The sequence below is a fragment of the Gobius niger genome, assembly GCF_951799975.1.
Source record: "Gobius niger genome assembly, chromosome: 15".
NCBI lineage: Eukaryota > Metazoa > Chordata > Actinopteri > Gobiiformes > Gobiidae > Gobius > Gobius niger.
Genome location: NC_136866.1, coordinates 30019755 through 30040312, shown reverse-complemented (window position 1 = coordinate 30040312; position 20558 = coordinate 30019755). Strand labels below are relative to the sequence as shown.

Here is a 20558-nt window from a genome sequence, read left to right as displayed (position 1 = left end):
GAGAGCGGCAAGAGAGGATACTACGGGAAAGGTGAGGAACGAGAGCGACAAGAGAGGATACTACGGGAAAGGTGAGGAACTACGAGAGCGGTAAGAGAGGATACTACGGGAAAGGTGAGGAACGAGAGCGACAAGAGAGGATACTACGGGAAAGGTGAGGAACTACGAGAGCGGCAAGAGAGGATACTACGGGAAAGGTGAGGAACTACGAGAGCGGCAAGAGAGGATGCTACGGGAAAGGTGAGGAACGAGAGCGGCAAGAGAGGATACTACGGGAAAGGTGAGGAACTACGAGAGCGGCAAGAGAGGATACTACGGGAAAGGTGAGGAACGAGAGCGGCAAGAGAGGATACTACGGGAAAAGGTGAGGAACTACGAGAGCGGCAAGAGAGGATACTACGGGAAAGGTGAGGAACGAGAGCGGCAAGAGAGGATACTACGGGAAAGGTGAGGAACTACGAGAGCGGCAAGAGAGGATACTACGGGAAAGGTGAGGAACGAGAGCGGCAAGAGAGGATCCTACAGGAAAGGTGAGGAACGAGAGCAGCAAGAGAGGATACTACGGGAAAGGTGAGGAACGAGAGCGGCAAGAGAGGATACTACGGGAAAGGTGAGGAACCTTAAGGGGCTAAGAGAAGATACTACGGGAAAGGTGAGGAACTACGAGAGCGGTAAGAGAGGATACTACGGGAAAGGTGAGGAACTACGAGAGCGGCAAGAGAGGATACTACGGGAAAGGTGAGGAACGAGAGCGGCAAGAGAGGATACTACGGGAAAGGTGAGGAACGAGAGCGGCAAGAGAGGATACTACGGGAAAGGTGAGGAACCTTAAGGGGCTAAGAGAGGATACTACGGGAAAGGTGAGGGACCTTAAGGGGCTAAGAGAGGATACTACGGGAAAGGTGAGGGACCTTAAGGGGCTAAGAGAGGATACTACGGGAAAGGTGAGGGACCTTAAGGGGCTAAGAGAGGATACTACGGGAAAGGTGAGGGACCTTAAGGGGCTAAGAGAGGATACTACGGGAAAGGTGAGGGACCTTAAGGGGCTAAGAGAGGATACTACGGGAAAGGTGAGGAACTACGAGAGCGGCAAGAGAGGATACTACGGGAAAGGTGAGGAACTACGAGAGCGGTAAGAGGATACTACGGGAAAGGTGAGGAACGAGAGCGGTAAGAGAGGATACTACGGGAAAGGTGAGGAACTACGAGAGCGGCAAGAGAGGATACTACGGGAAAGGTGAGGAACGAGAGCGGCAAGAGAGGATACTACGGGAAAGGTGAGGAATTACGAGAGCGGCAAGAGAGGATACTACGGGAAAGGTGAGGAACTACGAGAGCGGTAAGAGAGGATACTACGGGAAAGGTGAGGAACGAGAGCGGCAAGAGAGGATACTACAGGAAAGGTGAGGAACGAGAGCGGCAAGAGAGGATACTACGGGAAAGGTGAGGAACGAGAGCGGCAAGAGAGGATACTACGGGAAAGGTGAGGAATTACGAGAGCGGCCAGAGAGGATACTACGGGAAAGGTGTGGTACGATATATCTCAAAATACTGTCACACCTCATACTAGAAGCATTTTCTACAGCAAATGCTTCAGTACTTTCACTAGAGTAATAATCATTGTAACTTTTACTTGTATTGGAGTAATATTTGATGTGTTCTCTCCGCAGAGTCCCGGGAGAAGAAGGAGAGTAAGTGTCCCACGCCGGGCTGCGACGGGACGGGTCACGTGACCGGGCTGTACCCGCACCACCGCAGTCTGTCCGGGTGCCCCCACAAAGACCGGGTTCCCCCCGAGAGTGAGTGCCTCCGGCTGCTCCGCCCGCCGCCCGTCACCTTTATTTACACATCTGTCCGTGGTCAGGCACTTTATGTTTTCAACCCCTGTCTGAGGCGACTCGACGGCCCTACAGCCCCCAAACCATCACCAGACCTGGACATTTCTGCACTCAAACTGTGTCTGTTACGGTGTGCATGCCATTCACTAGAAACAGAAGTCCTAAAACGAGCCTCTGTTCTGGCTAAAATGGTCTGTACGTGACATCTGTGATTCAGGAAGTTCAGCTCTGGGCGTCTGCGGTCGCCGCGCTCTCATTCGTCCAGGGATGATCCGTTTTTCGCGTCCTGGTTTCGCCCGTGTCCGTGTAAACGCAGGGCCCTGTTTCTGATGAACTGAAAGCCTTTTACAAACATGCGGCTCATTCAAGGAGATACGGAAATAACTACGAATGCCAACCATAATGCTAATGTTAGCTTTGTGCTAATTTTTTTATTTTTTTTATTATTATTTTTTTTTTTATTTAAACTTTAATGAAGACAGAGACACCACAAACAGGTGACATTTACAACAATGACAATACTTGTGACAGACTAAAACCAAGACAACATTAACAACAGTGACAATACTTCGACTGTCAGTATTATCAAGACAAGACAAGACAAGACAAGACAGAATGAAACAAAACAAAACAAAACAATTAGGCAGTACAACAAATGCAATAAACATACACTTCAGCACAAAGCATTCCAGAAATGAAGAAAAAGAAACAAAAAACAAAACAAAAAAAGAAAAGAAAAGAAAAGAAAAGAAAAACAAACAAAAAATTGAATGGGAATAAACGAGAAAGTGTTATTTAAACGAGTAGTTGCATAACAACGGTACTTATAGATTATTATTGTTATTATTACACACGCGCACGCACACACCATTCATTTTTATTTTTTATTTATTATTATTATTATTAGCTTTGTGCTACACGGAGCTTCACAGATTTTTGATGTAAGAATTAGAGATGCACTGATCCAGCTTCTTTGGTTCCGATACTGATATGGGATGTTTGGGTGTTGGCCGATATTAACCGATACCAAGAGACTTCCTTAAAGGTGCTCAGTGAGTATTTGACCTTTCTGTGACCCAGCGGCTGTATGGGTGGTTAGCTTGGTGCCTTCACTTCCCATCCTGGTGACTCCTATGATGCTTCAGGTGGTATTTTAGGGTTTCTGGTAGGTGTTCGGAATGGATCAGCAGAAAAAACCTTAAACAAAACGATAGATCCTGGAGCGTCATACAGGCCATGGAGATAATGCTAATGCTAACCACCCATACATCCGCTGGGTCACTGTCATGTCAGATATGCATAAATATCAACTCACTGTATTGCATTGTTTGTAAAAGGCTGTAGATGCGGAGGCGAATAACCAGGACGTACTCGAACTCATCGCGCGACGTTCTGCTGCTTCTGTGACTTTTCCGTTCCTTCCTTTTCCATCCCTCCATCCTGTGCCATTGGAGCATGTTTATCAGCTTCTCTAAACCCTCCCTCTTCTCTCCTGCCTCCTTAGATCCTTCTCTCTTTCTCTCCTGCCTCCTTAGATCCTTCTCTCTTTCTCTCCTGCCTCCTTAGATCCTTCTCTCTTTCTCTCCTGCCTCCTTAGATCCTTCTCTCGTTTTCTTCTGCCTCCTTATAACCTTCTCTCCTTCTCTCCTGCCTCCTTAGATCCTTCTCTCCTTCTCTCCTGCCTCCTTAGATCCTTCTCTCCTTCTCTCCTGCCTCCTTAGATCCTTCTCTCCTTCTCTCCTGCCTCCTTAGATCCTTCTCTCCTTCTCTTCTGCCTCCTTAGATCCTTCTCTCCTTCTCTCCTGCCTCCTTATAATCTTCTCTCCTTCTCTCCTGCCTCCTTAGATCCTTCTCTCCTTCTCTCCTGCCTCCTTAGATCCTTCTCTCCTTCTCTTCTGCCTCCTTAGATCCTTCTCTCTTTCTCTCCTGCCTCCTTAGATCCTTCTCTCTTTCTCTCCTGCCTCCTTAGATCCTTCTCTCTTTTTCTTCTGCCTCCTTATAACCTTCTCTCCTTCTCTCCTGCCTCCTTAGATCCTTCGCTCCTTCTCTCCTGCCTCCTTAGATCCTTCTCTCCTTCTCTCCTGCCTCCTTAGATCCTTCTCTCCTTCTCTCCTGCCTCCTTAGATCCTTCTCTCCTTCTCTCCTGCCTCCTTATATCCTTCTCTCCTTCTCTCCTGTCTCCTTAGACCCTTCTCTCCTTCTCTCCTGCCTCCTTAGATCCTTCTCTCCTTCTCTCCTGCCTCCTTAGATCCTTCGCTCCTTCTCTCCTGCCTCCTTAGATCCTTCTCTCCTTCTCTCCTGCCTCCTTAGATCCTTCTCTCTTTATCTTCTGCCTCCTTAGATCCTTCTCTCCTTCTCTCCTGCCTCTTTAGATCATTCTCTCCTTCTCTCCTGCCTCCTTAGATCCTTCTCTCCTTCTCTCCTGCCTCCTTAGATCCTTCTCTCTTTCTCTTCTGCCTCCTTAGAACCTTCTCTCTTTCTCTCCTGCCTCCTTAGATCCTTCTCTCCTTCTCTCCTGCCTCCTTAGATCCTTCTCTCTTTCTCTCCTGCCTCCTTAGATTCTTCTCTCTTTCTCTCCTGCCTCCTTAGATCCTTCTCTCCTTCTCTCCTGCCTCCTTAGATCCTTCTCTCTTTCTCTCCTGCCTCCTTAGATCCTTCTCTCTTTCTCTCCTGCCTCCTTAGATCCTTCTCTCCTTCTCTCCTGCCTCCTTAGATCCTTCTCTCCTTCTCTCCTGCCTCCTTAGATCCTTCTCTCTTTCTCTCCTGCCTCCTTAGATCCTTCTCTCTTTCTCTCCTGCCTCCTTAGATCCTTCTCTCCTTCTCTCCTGCCTCCTTAGATCCTTCTCTCCTTCTCTCCTGCCTCCTTAGATCCTTCTCTCCTTCTCTTCTGCCTCCTTAGATCCTTCTCTCTTTCTCTCCTGCCTCCTTAGATCCTTCTCTCTTTCTCTCCTGCCTCCTTAGATCCTTCTCTCTTTTTCTTCTGCCTCCTTATAACCTTCTCTCCTTCTCTCCTGCCTCCTTAGATCCTTCGCTCCTTCTCTCCTGCCTCCTTAGATCCTTCTCTCCTTCTCTCCTGCCTCCTTAGATCCTTCTCTCCTTCTCTCCTGCCTCCTTAGATCCTTCTCTCCTTCTCTCCTGCCTCCTTATATCCTTCTCTCCTTCTCTCCTGTCTCCTTAGACCCTTCTCTCCTTCTCTCCTGCCTCCTTAGATCCTTCTCTCCTTCTCTCCTGCCTCCTTAGATCCTTCGCTCCTTCTCTCCTGCCTCCTTAGATCCTTCTCTCCTTCTCTCCTGCCTCCTTAGATCCTTCTCTCTTTATCTTCTGCCTCCTTAGATCCTTCTCTCCTTCTCTCCTGCCTCTTTAGATCATTCTCTCCTTCTCTCCTGCCTCCTTAGATCCTTCTCTCCTTCTCTCCTGCCTCCTTAGATCCTTCTCTCTTTCTCTTCTGCCTCCTTAGAACCTTCTCTCTTTCTCTCCTGCCTCCTTAGATCCTTCTCTCCTTCTCTCCTGCCTCCTTAGATCCTTCTCTCTTTCTCTCCTGCCTCCTTAGATTCTTCTCTCTTTCTCTCCTGCCTCCTTAGATCCTTCTCTCCTTCTCTCCTGCCTCCTTAGATCCTTCTCTCTTTCTCTCCTGCCTCCTTAGATCCTTCTCTCTTTCTCTCCTGCCTCCTTAGATCCTTCTCTCCTTCTCTCCTGCCTCCTTAGATCCTTCTCTCCTTCTCTCCTGCCTCCTTAGATCCTTCTCTCTTTCTCTCCTGCCTCCTTAGATCCTTCTCTCTTTCTCTCCTGCCTCCTTAGATCCTTCTCTCCTTCTCTCCTGCCTCCTTAGATCCTTCTCTCTTTCTCTTCTGCCTCCTTAGAACCTTCTCTCCTTCTCTCCTGCCTCCTTAGATCCTTCTCTCCTTCTCTCCTTCCTCTTTAGATCCTTCTCTCCTGCCTCCTTAGACCCTTCTCTCCTTCTCTCCTGCCTCCTTAGATCCATCTCTCCTTCTCTCCTGCCTCCTTAGATCCTTCCCTCCTTCTCTTCTGCCTCCTTAGATCCTTCTCTCCTTCTCTCCTGCCTCCTTAGATCCTTCTCTCTTTATCTTCTGCCTCCTTAGATCCTTCTCTCTTTTTCTTCTGCCTCCTTAGATCCTTCTCTCCTTCTCTCCTGCCTCCTTAGACCCTTCTCTCTTTCTCTCCTGCCTCCTTAGACCCTTCTCTCTTTCTCTCCTGCCTCCTTAGACCCATCTCTCTTTCTCTCCTGTCTCCTTCTCTCCTTCTCTCCTTCTCTCCTTCTCTCCTGCCTCCTTAGATCCTTCTCTCTTTCTCTCCTTTCTCTTTAGATCCTTCTCTCCTGCCTCCTTAGATCCTTCTCTCCTTCTCTCCTGCCTCCTTAGATCCTTCTCTCCTTCTCTTCTGCCTCCTTAGATCCTTCTCTCCTTCTCTCCTGCCTCCTTAGATCCTTCTCTCCTTCTCTCCTGCCTCCTTAGATCCTTCTCTCCTTCTCTCCTGCCTCCTTCGATCCTTCTCTCCTTCTCTCCTGCCTCCTTAGATCCTTCTCTCCTTCTCTCCTTTCTCCTTAGATCCTTCTCTCTTTCTCTCCGAACCTTTTAACTCAGATTTTCTGTTTCCTAGTTCCTCTTTAGCCTCTAACCTCGTGTTGTCTTCCTTACTGCTTCTCCGGACCTCCTCTCTCGCTTCCTGCCTGTATACTCCCCCCCCCTTGACCCCGCCTACTCCCCCCTGACCCCGCCTCCTCGCTCCTGAAGTCCTTGCGATGTACGAGAACGTGTTGAAATGTCCGACGCCGGGCTGCTCCGGTCGCGGACACGTCAACAGCAACAGGAACTCACATCGAAGGTGAGGCTCGAACACATGACCGGCAGAGCTCGCACGACACAGAGGGCAGAGAAACAGCGCCACCTTCTGAATATATATATATGTAGTTTTTGACTGATCTCATATAAACTCCAGTCTGATTAGCTCTGATCTGTATTTCGTTCTGATCTTCTCTGTGGGATAGTGACTGTGTCCTCTCTGCCCTCAGTCTGTCGGGATGTCCCATCGCTGCCGCGGAGAAAATGGCCAAAGTCCACGAGAAATCCAACTGCGGCGACATCGGCAGCAGCGGGAGCGGCGGCGGCGGCGGAGGAGGAGGAGGCAAGAGCCAGACGTCAGACCGAGTCCTGAGGTGAAGAACGGGAGAAACAGAGCCACTCCAGGGCGGGGCACTTTCCCTGACCTCTGACCTTCTGCTCCTCAGACCCATGTGCTTCGTGAAGCAGCTGGAGATCCCTCAGTACGGCTTCAAGACCAACGTCCCGACCACCACGCCGCGCTCCAACCTGGCCAAGGAGCTGGAGAAGTACTCCAAGAGCAGCTACGACTACAGCTACGACGGGGCCTACAGGAGGGGCCCGACCCGGGGCCCCCGAGACGGCTCGCCCCGGCACTACGACAGTGAGAGGAGGGGGGGTCACATGTCTGTCTCATCTGGTTCTGTATCAGTGAGAAGAGGGGGGGTCACATGTAGAGGAGGGGGGGTCACATGTAGAGGAGGGGGGGTCACATGTCTGTCTCATTTGGATCTGTATCAGTGAGAGGAGGGGGGGTCACATGTAGAGGAGGGGGGGTCACATGTAGAGGAGGGGGGGTCACATGTCTGTCTGTTGTTCCTGTATCAGTGAGAGGAGGGGGGGTCACATGTAGAGGAGGGGGGGTCACATGTAGAGGAGGGGGGGTCACATGTAGAGGAGGGGGGGTCACATGTCTGCCTGTTGTTCCTGTATCAGTGAGAGGGGGGGGTCACATGTAGAGGAGGGGGGGTCACATGTCTGTCCTGACTGATCACTTTCTTCCGTGTGGTCAGTGAAGCGCCCGGGCCGCTCCAGCCCCTCCAGCTCTTACGCCCCGTCCACCTCGTCCTCCGCCTCCTCCACCTGCAGCAGCTTCGACTACAACCACGACATGGAGGCGGCTCACATGGCTGCGACTGCCATCCTCAACCTGTCCACCAGGTGTCGCGCCGAGCACGCCCGCCTCACACAGGTAACCACGCCCCGCTCCATACAGGTACTATCATAGCCACTTTAGCATAGGGACCTCTGATGCTAACTATCATAGCCACTTTAGCATAGGGACCTCTGATGCTAACTATCATAGCCACTTTAGCATAGGGACCTCTGGTGCTAACTATCATAGCCACTTTAGCATAGGGACCTCTGGTGCTAACTATCATAGCCACTTTAGCATAGGGACCTCTGGTGCTAACTATCATAGCCACTTTAGCATAGGGACCTCTGGTGCTAACTATCATAGCCACTTTAGCATAGGGACCTCTGGTGCTAACTATCATAGCCACTTTAGCATAGGGACCTCTGGTGCTAACTATCATAGCCACTTTAGCATAGGGACCTCTGATGCTAACTAACCGGTGATTAGGAGCTATGTGCCGTCCCATAAGCCACTGCGCCTTTTGTTTGCCTGCACTCCACCAATAACTTTAAAGAAGAAGAAAAGCAGCTGTTGGTGATGTCACTTCCCTTTCCCCTGTTTAAGGACGGACGGATTGTTCAAATGCAGCTGAAGGTTTAGTTCCCTAACACAGATCTAACAGTCGACCCCTGAAAGGTTAAGGGTCAGAGGTCAGTGTTAGTGCTTAGAGGCTGTGATGTGATGGTTTCAGACGCAGCCACGCCCTCCTCACACAGGTACCACACCCCACCTCATACAAGTAACCCCCCCCCCTCCCCATTTTTATTGTTTTTTGTTAAAGTGCACACACAAACCCAAAAATAGCAAAGACATTCACGGAAAAAATAAATGCATAAATGTCACTATGCAGTTTGTAGCAAGATTTTTAAACTAAAAAAAATAAAGAGAGATTTTCTGAAAATATGAATAAATTTGACTTGACTAACTTTGTCAGCACCAGCTTTGAGTCTGGGCAACACGTCCGTTTCTTTTCCCCACATTTTTTTTCTTCCTTTTTTCCCCTTTCCTCTTTTCTCCTTCTTATTCCTCAATGCAGATTTTCATGACATTCTTTTGTTAGAATCCGAAAACATAGTATTGTCTTTCTGTCGCCTGTCTAACCCAGAGCCCGGTGGGGGACCCGGAGGACAGCGTGTCTCTGGACGTGGGGGGCCTCCAGGGGGCCGCCGAGGGGCCCGAGGATCCGGAGGGCAGTGGGACCGTCCTGACGCCCCTTCAGCCCATGTCGCCCCAGCGCCAGGTCCTGCACAGTCAGCGCTGCTACGGCCTGGACACGGAGTCCTGGGAGCTGCCCCTGGACTACAGCAAGATCAAGACCGACAAGGAGGTACGAGTAACGCTCCTCATCCTCGCCCTCATCCTCATCCTCGCCGCCGCCGTGAACGCCATCAGAGGACGTTTAAAGGAACAGGACACCGTTCTTCCACACTGAGATCTGTTCTTACCTGAGCTTAGACGAGTTGATCCGTACCTGTCTGGTCTTTGTGCCGTGGAAGAGCTCTTTCGCTTCTAACTTCACCCTGTTTGGAGCCATAGGAATACACTGGGAGAGGCCAAATGCAAACGACATCTTTGGTCGTTTTGCGTGACTGAGCGCACACACAAAGACCAGGCAGGTGCATGTAACGCTTTATGACTAGAAGGGTCGACTGTAACCAACCTGTGCCAGAAGAAGATTCGGCCACGGAGCCAGAGTGTGTGAATAAAACACATATACAGGAAGGAATGTTTCAAAAAATAAAATAAATAATAATAATAATAATGATGCATCGGTTTTATATCGCGCTTTTCTAGACACTCAAAGACGCTTGACATTGCACTATTCATTTACTCCATACTCGGTGGTGGTAAGCTACTATTGTAGCCACAGTTGCCCTGGGGTAGACTGATGGAAGCGAGGCAACCAGTCTGCGCCATCGGCCCCTCCGACCACCACCAACCACTCACTCACTCACTACATTCGCTCAGGCTTCCTGGTGTTACTAAACGGTCTCCCATCCAAATACCGACCAGGCCCTTCCCTGATTAGCTTCCAAGGTCTGACGGGATCGGGCAGAGCAAAGGCTGTGTGGCCACATAATAAATATACAAATACAAATAAATACAACAAATACAAATCAAAAACAATGCGGTGCAGAATGCACTTCAAAGAGGCTGTTTTTCTTTGAGTTTTCAGTTCAGTTCAGGTTCGTTTGGCAGGTCATTAGCTCGCCATCAAGAGGAGAATGTTGAAAGGTTGCGATTCGAAAAGGTCTGATGGTTCGATTCAGTTCTTTACAAAAAACCCGACCTGGAAAGAATGAAACAAATGAGCAGATGTATCATTAAGCTAAATTATCTACATTTACCTCTGTAGATTTTACAGATATTTTACAATCATGTGATTTATTTACGGTATTTATAACCATAAATTACATTGAAAATAACTATTTAACTGCTAAATAGTTGTACAATACAGTTTCATTACATTAGAAAACCATGTCTCAAATCAAGTGCACTTCAAAGGTTCAGAATACTCAAGAAATCCAAGAATAAATAAAATTACTTGAGTAGGGATTAAAATACTCAGATTCTCAGGTCTATAAAGTTGCGCAACAATAGGAAAAAAAACACAAAGCTACGTCGAAAAGCCAAAAAGTAAATAAAACAGAAACTCACAGCCGCTTTAATCACAAGCACAAAACCGGTGCAAAAGCGCAAAGCCAAGGGTCGCTTCTAGTAAAAGAAAGCGTTCCCTGCCATTCGCCACCAGCCACAGTCACAGGGAGGAGTGGGGGGGGGGGGGAAGTGACCTGGGATTAACCCCACAGGTAAAAGGAAACAGGGCTGTACGGGAAGCAGACCCGCAACATTAAAACTGCTTCAGGAAATGCGGGTCACACACACATCAACTCGTCTAAGCTCAGGTAAGAACAGATCTCAGTCTGGAGACGCGGTGGCCTGTTCCTTTAAGAGACTTCCTGTTTCGATCCGGCGCACCAAAATAAAAGCACCATCGTATTCATTATTTCAGCAGTTCATAAGTTCAACTTTCTATCTGCGTAACTATTACAAAACCTGCTTTCAACTCTTTTTGTTTTTCGTTCAGTCCCGGTCTGGCTCGTTTCAGGGCGAGGACCTGGACCCGTTCGCGGACCTGGACGAGGAGAGCCGTTTCCATGACGACCTGGCGCCCGGCTCCAAACATCGCTTCGGCTCCTGCAAAGAGCCCAAGAGGGAGCTCCTCGGGTAAGACCGGAATGAATGAAGGCTCTCCGCAAGGCTCTGTACTGGGGCCCATGTTATTTACTAATAAACATGTTATTCTGCTGACGATGGAGAGCTGTGTGTCTTGAATCTCCAGGCTGTGAATGAGAAGTGTCTTTGTGTTTCTTACTCCTCGTGCCCTCCGTGTGTTGCAGGCTGCCCAGTTGTCCGATGGCAGATAAAGGCCAGAGGAACCTGCTGTCGTCCAACGCCCCGGAGCTCAAGTGAGTGCTTCTCTTCCCCCTCCTTGTGCCTGTGGAGCTCCCCGTTCACTCTGTCCTCTCTCTGGGCTCAGGTGTCCCACTCCCGGCTGCGACGGCTCCGGACACATCACGGGGAACTACGCGTCGCACCGCAGGTCCGCCATCGGGGGCTCGCTCTCTGCCGCGTTAGGAGGACATCAGGGCGTACTGACCGTGTCTTCTCTGTGTCTCTGAGACAGTTTGTCCGGATGCCCTCGAGCCAAGAAGAGCGGCATCAAGATCCTGCACTGCAAAGACGACAAGGACGAGCAGGAGCCCATCAAGTAAGAGCTCCACGTGTGGGAATCACATTTACCGTCACACACAAACATGCAGGTGTCCAGGTTCAGTATAGAGGAATCAATTTGAAACCTTTGCTGTAGATTACTCTGTAAATATGAGTTTAAAAAGGAACTGTAAGAAGTGCGGGAAAGGCTGTGTGTGCAGAAGGCGGTCTTGTACAAACGTCTTCATGTCTGTCTGTCAGTGCAGGTGTCCGGTCCTGGTTAAGTCTCTGTCCTTGCAGGTATTCAGTCCTGGTTAAAGCAGTACTAAGTAACTTATTTACCTTAATAAATCCTCCCCGTAGTCCCTGTGGGGGTAATACAAGTGTTAATGGGATGATTGGAGGGTCTTTCATCGCCCCCTGGTGTCTCTGGCCAGAAAACCATGTTTGCAACTTGACTGCCCCCTGTGCGGAGAAAGCAATACACACTAATGTAATCACGAAGAAGAAGCTAACATGCTAACGGGCAAAGCTAACTGCGGGCTAACGTCACTTTAAACAGTATTTACAGCCAAGTTTGTGTGAAAAAAAATATTTCCGTATAATTGGATGCACAGTAACCCTCTCTCCCTTCGCCTTTCCTGTCAGTGTAGTATTTACTCACCAAGACAATTAATAAGTTAAAAAATCGTAACTTGCTACTACACCTGCAGTTACGCTTATGGCCTCTAGGGGGAAGAGTTACTTTGTACTGCTTTAACTCTCTGGGCCAGATCTTGTGACTGGCTCAGTCCGTGCGTAACTCTAAACGCAACGTGGCACACGCGTGATGTTGCATGTGGCGCAGGTTTAGGCGGCGCCACACGGGAGAGGGCGTTATTTAAGAAACAGAGGCCGACTGAGGCGTGGTTCAATACAAGCAGCACTCGCGCTGCTCTTCTGTGGCACCTTCACATTATGTTCCTCTTTACATCGCGCTGCCTCGTCTTCTTCCTTAGAATCGACGTCAAATTGAAAACAAAAGTGAAATTGCCTTGAAAAGTCTGAGCGTCGGTTACGCACGGGCTGACTTTGATACAGTAGATCAACGCGAACACCAAAACAACAGTTTTCCATAAATAAACCACACATGCCTTAAGTGCCACAACACCAGGTCTGATCTGAGTTTAAGGAAACGTTTCCATCGTGTGTCAGTCTTTACCTCCTGATGTTGCTCCTTGTGGAGCCACAGCTCAGTCCAAAAGAAAGAAGCGCATTTTACAGGGCGCAGAGCAACTTTTTGTTACTTTTCTAATTCAGCCGCTCCAAGAAATGTTCCAATTCGCTACAGTTTTCTTGTAACTGCTGCATAACTCTGCAACTCCTCTGCAGCCGACATGACAGTTTCTGATCAGTTCAATCCTGTACATTTGGTAACTTTGCGCATTCGAACGGTGTCCAGCGCGAGGCGGTACCTCTCTGTCCCGCCCGCTCACCTTCGATCTGCAGCAGCGGAGGGACACTTTTATTTCTTTAATCTTTATTAAACATTGCGCTGCATCAGAATGTTACGCATGTACAAGAGAACCCCCCCTCGCAAACCACCGCCTCCCGCAGGTCTGGGGAAAGTATGGGGAGGGGCCGGCACCACAACATCGCAATGCGAGTCTGTCCCCCCTCCTGTCCTGCCCACTTTTTGCGCCAGGTATGACACTGAAGATTGCAAGGAGCGCCACCGTCTGCGCAGTCGTCTGCTCTACAGCCTGCCCTATGAACCACAAGATCTGGCCCTCTGTCCTTGCAGGTGTCCTGGTTTAGTCTCTGTCCGGTCCCGGTTATATCTGTCCTTGCAGGTGTCCGGTCCTGGTTAAGTCTCTGTCCTTGCAGGTGTCTGGTCCTGGTTAACTCTCTGTCCTTGCAGGTGTCCTGGTTTAGTCTCTGTCCGGTCCCGGTTGTATCTGTCCTTGCAGGTGTCCTGGTTAAGTCTCTGTCCTTGCAGGTGTCTGGTCCTGGTTAAGTCTCTGTCCTTGCAGGTGTCTGGTCCTGGTTAACTCTCTGTCCTTGCAGGTGTCCGGTCCTGGTTAACTCTCTGTCCTTGCAGGTGTCCGGTCCCGGGGTGTGACGGTCAGGGTCATGTGACGGGGAAGTACGCCTCTCACCGCAGTGCGTCGGGCTGCCCTCTGGCGGCCAAACGGCAGAAGGACAGCTACATGAACGGCTCCCAGTTCAGCTGGAAGTCGGGCAAAACCGACGGCATGACGTGCCCCACGCCGGGCTGCGACGGGTCGGGCCACGTCAGCGGCAGCTTCCTCACGCACCGCAGGTACGACAACCCTCCAACCGAAACGTGGTCGTGGGCGAGGGTTCAAGGTCGGTTTTTAGACGAGCGAGAAGAAGCAAAACCTAAAACAACCCAGAAATCTACCATGGAATAATCCGGGACGACTGGTTGTTGTGGCCTATTTAGTTAATCTGGATTTACAGGACATGAAGCTCACAAACCCTTTGACACCAGCGTGATAATGTCCAGAAGGTCCTGGTGGAGCAGGTTCTGGTCTGCACACGTGTGTTTGGTGACGCCGTCTGTGGAGTCGGTGAGGCCAGGTTTTTGGTCTCCCTATCGCCGCACTAGGAGCGCTGTGATTGGCCGAGTGTCACCGGCTGGATATCACTGTGTATTTGAGTTATTAAACTCTACATTTGGCTTTATCCCTCACACTAACTTAGCTAAACACGCTGCTCACTGTTTTATCAACGAACCAGAAAAATATACAAACTTCTCTGTGACACAAAAAGGCGACAGGGATGCACCAATCTGATACTGGTGTCGGCTACAAATATACCACAAATACTGAATCGATGCCAGTTTTGGCTCTTACCGCTTGAAAAACACAAATCTAAGTGAACGGAAATGATGTACGTCATTATGAAGTTCAGGAACCCGGAGAATTCCATCGCTGAGTTAGTTTTAAACCTCCACAACAGTATGTTAAAGCTAGAGGAAGTATGCTAATGCTAACGTCAACTAATCACAGTGGGGACAGAAGCTATGATAGAAATAGTGCGACTGCTGGAGTGGTCAAGTGTTTGTGTTTTAGTTCATGAAGTCACTGATCTGCTCATATTTGTAATGATCAAATCATCAGATATACTGCACCACATTATAGCGACATATCCTCAGTAGTCCCTGGATACATAATGCTAATACTGTGTCTGCAGCTTATCCGGGTGCCCTCGCGCCTCGTCGGCCATGAAGAAGTCCAGACTGACCGGGATGGACATGATCACGCTGAAGCAGAGAGCCAGCAAAGGTCTGTTCATGTTTACCTTCATCACAGAGAGTTCCTGATGCTAATGATCCTGATGCTAATGATCCTGATGCTAATGTTCCTGATGCTAATGATCCTGATGCTAACGTTCCTGATGCTAATGATCCTGATGCTAATGTTCCTGATGCTAATGTTCCTGATGCTACTGTTCCTGATGCTAATGATCCTGATGCTAATGATCCTGATGCTAATGTTCCTGATGCTAATGTTCCTGATGCTAATGATCCTGATGCTAATGTTCCTGATGCTAACGTTCCTGATGCTAATGTTCCTGATGCTAATGTTCCTGATGCTAACGTTCCTGATGCTAACGTTCCTGATGCTAACGTTCCTGATGCTAATGTTCCTGATGCTAATGTTCCTGATGCTAACGTTCCTGATGCTCATGTTCCTGATGCTAATGTTCCTGATGCTAATGTTCCTGATGCTAACGTTCCTGATGCTAATGTTCCTGATGCTAAGGTTCCTGATGCTAATGTTCCTGATGCTAACGTTCCTGATGCTAATGTTCCTGATGCTAATGTTCCTGATGCTAATGTTCCTGATGCTAACGTTCCTGATGCTAACGTTCCTGATGCTAATGTTCCTGATGCTAATGTTCCTGATGCTAACGTTCCTGATGCTAATGTTCCTGATGCTAATGTTCCTGATGCTAATGTTCCTGATGCTAACGTTCCTGATGATAATGTTCCTGATGCTAACGTTCCTGATGCTAATGTTCCTGATGCTAATGTTCCTGATGCTAACGTTCCTGATGCTAACGTTCCTGATGATAATGTTCCTGATGCTAATGATCCTGATGATAATGTTCCTGATGCTAATGTTCCTGATGCTAACGTTCCTGATGCTAACGTTCCTGATGCTAACGTTCCTGATGCTAATGTTCCTGATGCTAATGTTCCTGATGCTAATGATCCTGATGCTAACGTTCCTGATGCTAACGATCCTGATGCTAATGATCCTGATGCTAATTTTCCTGATGCTAACGTTCCTGATGCTAACGCTCCTGATGCTAACGTCCCTGATGCTAATGTTCCTGATGCTAACGTTCCTGATGCTAACGTTCCTGATGCTAATGTTCCTGATGCTAACGTTCCTGATGCTAACGTTCCTGATGCTAATGTTCCTGATGCTATTGTTCCTGATGCTAATGTTCCTGATGCTAATGTTCCTGATGCTAATGTTCCTGATGCTAACGTTCCTGATGCTAATGATCCTGATGCTAACGTTCCTGATGCTAACGTCTCCCAGGGATCGAGAACGACGAGGAGATCAAGCAGCTGGACGAGGAGATCAAAGACCTGAGCGAGTCCAACGGTCGAGTGGAGTCCGACATGATCAAGCTCCGGACTCAGGTGCCGTCTCTGAACACGGACTTACCGACATACGACACGTGTGTGCCATGACTCTGACACGTGTGCCATGACTCTGACACGTGTGACTCTGACACGTGTGACTCTGACACGTGTGTACCATGACTCTGACACGTGTGACTCTGAAACGTGTGCCATGACTCTGACACGTGTGACTCTGACACGTGTGACTCTGACACGTGTGTACCATGACTCTGACACGTGTGACTCTGAAACGTGTGCCATGACTCTGACACGTGTGACTCTGACACGTGTGACTCTGACACGTGTGACTCTGACACGTGTGACTCTGACACGTGTGCCATGACTCTGACACGTGTGACTCTGACACGTGTGACTCTGACACGTGTGACTCTGACACGTGTGACTCTGACACGTGTGCCTTGACTCTGACACGTGTGACTCTGACTCTGACGTGTTCTGACGTGTGCAGATCACCACCATGGAGACCAGCCTGAAGTCTCTGGAGGAGGAGAACAAGGTGATCGAACAGCAGAACGACTCACTGCTGCACGAACTGGCCAACCTCAGCCAGACGCTCATCACCAGCCTGGCCAACATCCAACTGCCCCACATGGTACTTTATACTATATCTGTATACTGCACCAACATCCAACTGCCACACATGGTACTTTATACTATATCTGTATACTGCACCAACATGCAACTGCCACACATGGTACTTTATACTATATCTGTATACTGTGTCAACATCCAACTGCCACACATGGTACTTTATACTATATCTGTATACTGTGTCAACATCCAACTGCCACACATGGTACTTTATACTATATCTATATACTGCACCAACATGCAACTGCCACACATGGTACTTTATACTATATCTGTATACTGTGTCAACATCCAACTGCCACACATGGTACTTTATACTATATCTGTATACTGTGTCAACATCCAACTGCCACACATGGTACTTTATACTATATCTATATACTGCACCAACATGCAACTGCCACACATGGTACTTTATACTATATCTGTATACTGTGTCAACATCCAACTGCCACACATGGTACTTTATACTATATCTGTATACTGTGTCAACATCCAACTGCCACACATGGTACTTTATACTATATCTGTATACTGTGTCAACATCCAACTGCCACACATGGTACTTTATACTATATCTGTATACTGTGTCAACATCCAACTGCCCCACATGGTACTTTATACTATATCTATATACTGCACCAACATCCAACTGCCCCACATGGTACTTTATACTATATCTATATACTGCACCAACATCCAACTGCCACACATGGTACTTTATACTATATCTGTATACTGTGTCAACATCCAACTACCACACATGGTGCTTTATACTATATCTATATACTGCACCAACATCCAACTGCCCCACATGGTACTTTATACTATATCTGTATACTGTGTCAACATCCAACTGCCACACATGGTACTTTATACTATATCTATATACTGCACCAACATCCAACTGCCCCACATGGTACTTTATACTATATCTGTATACTGTGTCAACATCCAACTGCCACACATGGTACTTTATACTATATCTGTATACTGTGTCAACATCCAACTACCACACATGGTACTTTATACTATATCTATATACTGCACCAACATGCAACTGCCACACATGGTACTTTATACTATATCTGTATACTGCGCCAACATCCAACTGCCACACATGGTACTTTATACTATATCTATATACTGCACCAACATCCAACTGCCACACATGGTACTTTATACTATATCTGTATACTGTGTCAACATCCAACTGCCACACATGGTACTTTATACTATATCTGTATACTGCGCCAACATCCAACTGCCACACATGGTACTTTATACTATATCTGTATACTGCACCAACATCCAACTGCCACACATGGTACTTTATACTATATCTATATACTGTGTCAACATCCAACTGCCACACATGGTGCTTTATACTATATCTATATACTGCACCAACATGCAACTGCCACACATGGTACTTTATACTATATCTATATACTGTGTCAACATCCAACTGCCACACATGCTACTTTATACTATATCTATATACTGCACCAACATCCAACTGCCCCACATGCTACTTTATACTATATCTATATACTGCACCAACATGCAACTGCCACACATGGTACTTTATACTATATCTATATACTGTGTCAACATCCAACTGCCACACATGCTACTTTATACTATATCTATATACTGCACCAACATCCAACTGCCACACATGGTACTTTATACTATATCTGTATACTGCACCAACATCCAACTGCCACACATGGTACTTTATACTATATCTGTATACTGCACCAACATCCAACTGCCCCACATGGTACTTTATACTATATCTGTATACTGTGTCAACATCCAACTGCCACACATGGTACTTTATACTATATCTATATACTGTGTCAACATCCAACTGCCACACATGGTACTTTATACTATATCTATATACTGCACCAACATCCAACTGCCCCACATGGTACTTTATACTATATCTGTATACTGTGTCAACATCCAACTGCCACACATGGTACTGTTACTTGTACTCGTACTCTTCCTCGTACTCATACTCTTACTCGTACTCGTACTTGTACTCGTACTCGTACTCTTACCTCTCGCTCTCTTGTGTTACTGTTACTTGTACTTGTACTCGTACTCTTACTCGTACTTGTAGTCTAACCTCTCGCTCTCTTGTGTTACTGTTACTTGTACTCGTACTCGTACTCTTCCTCGTACTCGTACTCTTCCTCGTACTCGTACTCTTCCTCGTACTCTTACTCGTACTTGTACTCTTACCTCTCGCTCTCTTGTGTTACTGTTACTCGTACTCGTACTCTTACTCGTACTCGTACTCTTCCTCGTACTCGTACTCTAACCTCTCGCTCTCTTGTGTTACTGTCACTTGTACTTGTACTTGTACTCTTACCTCTCGCTCTCTTGTGTCACTTGTACTTGTACTCGTACTCTTACCTCTCGCTCTCTTGTGTTACTGTCACTTGTACTTGTACTCTTACCTCTCGCTCTCTTGTGTTACTGTTGCTTGTACTCGTACTTGTACTTGTACTCGTACTCTCACTCGTACTAGTACTTGTACTCGTACTCGTACTCGTACTCGTACTCTTACCTCTCGCTCTCTTGTGTTACTGTTACTTGTACTCGTGCTTGTACTTGTACTCTTACCTCTCTCTCTCTTGTGTTACTGTTACTCGTACTCTTCCTCGTACTTGTACTTGTACTTGTACTCGTACTCGTACTCTTACTCTTACTCGTACTCGTACTTGTACTCTTACTCGTACTCGTACTCTAACCTCTTTCTCTTGTGTCTCCGCAGGAGCCGATGAACGAGCAGAACTTCGACGCGTACGTGACCACGCTGACCGACATGTACACGCACCATGAGCAGTACTGCAGTACTCCGGAGAACAAGGCCCTGCTGGAGAGCATCCGCCAGGCCGTGCAGGGCATACAGGTGTAGCGCCCCCTGGAGGAGGACATACAGGTGTAGCGCCCCCTGGAGGAGGACATACAGGTGTAGCGCATTAGAGGAACAGCACTCTGGAGCCCAGGTTTCAGGGTTCTGCTCCACGACTCTCTGGTGTAGCGCCCCCTGCAGGTGGTCTCATTCCTCGGGGTTCTTTGGAGTCTATAGTTTTTACTTTACAGTAAGGCTGTCTCTACATCATCACGTCTTTTTAGTTACAAAACAAGCCCTGATCCACAGAGCATGTGCCAAACTCTACAAGCCACAGATCCAGACAATTTCACTACAACGCAAAGCAAATCTCTGCCCGACCTGCTGAAGGCCAGACCTGCTGAAGGTCAGACCTGCTGAAGGCCAGACCTGCTGAAGGTCAGACCTGCTGAAGGCCAGACCTGCTGAAGGTCAGACCTGCTGAAGGCCAGACCTGCTGAAGGCCAGACCTGCTGAAGGCCAGACCTGCTGAAGGCCAGACCTGCTGAAGGTCAGACCTGCTGAAGGTCAGACCTGCTGAAGGCCAGACCTGCTGAAGGTCAGACCTGCTGAAGGTCAGACCTGCTGAAGGCCAGACCTGCTGAAGGTCAGACCTGCTGAAGGCCAGGCCTGCTGAAGGCCAGACTCTGCAGGTGAAAATACAGACTTTTCACTCAGTGGTGACGGTCGTTTTCTCCAGGAGGATTTGAATGTGTGCAGGTTTAAGTGCACGTCTATGGAGGGTTCAAATTTTAGTTTTACGAAAATTGTAATAATTTGGCACAAAATTTCATTTGGTCGTTTCGATCAAAAAAGTCAATCACACCCGGGCCGTATTTTTCACGGTGTTGCCGTAGCGATG

At 48.1% G+C, this 20558-nt stretch overlaps 1 protein-coding gene across 2 annotated transcripts in view; it reads left to right on the top strand.

Moving 5' to 3' along the window:
- Positions 1-20016, top strand: part of myt1la (myelin transcription factor 1-like, a) — a 50525-nt gene extending 30509 nt beyond the window's left edge. For both annotated transcript variants that reach the window (XM_079572213.1, XM_079572212.1), the window contains 15 exons: positions 1671-1799; positions 6590-6680; positions 6868-7011; positions 7084-7280; positions 7690-7868; positions 8920-9141; positions 10924-11042; positions 11216-11284; positions 11356-11418; positions 11503-11586; positions 13609-13830; positions 14727-14818; positions 16088-16191; positions 16643-16786; positions 19577-20016. In XM_079572213.1, coding sequence (XP_079428339.1) covers positions 1671-1799; positions 6590-6680; positions 6868-7011; positions 7084-7280; positions 7690-7868; positions 8920-9141; positions 10924-11042; positions 11216-11284; positions 11356-11418; positions 11503-11586; positions 13609-13830; positions 14727-14818; positions 16088-16191; positions 16643-16786; positions 19577-19720 — 2003 coding nt within the window. In that variant the 3' untranslated portion in view covers positions 19721-20016. The remainder of the gene's footprint in view (positions 1-1670; positions 1800-6589; positions 6681-6867; positions 7012-7083; positions 7281-7689; positions 7869-8919; positions 9142-10923; positions 11043-11215; positions 11285-11355; positions 11419-11502; positions 11587-13608; positions 13831-14726; positions 14819-16087; positions 16192-16642; positions 16787-19576) is intronic.
- The last annotated feature ends 542 nt before the right edge of the window (positions 20017-20558 follow it).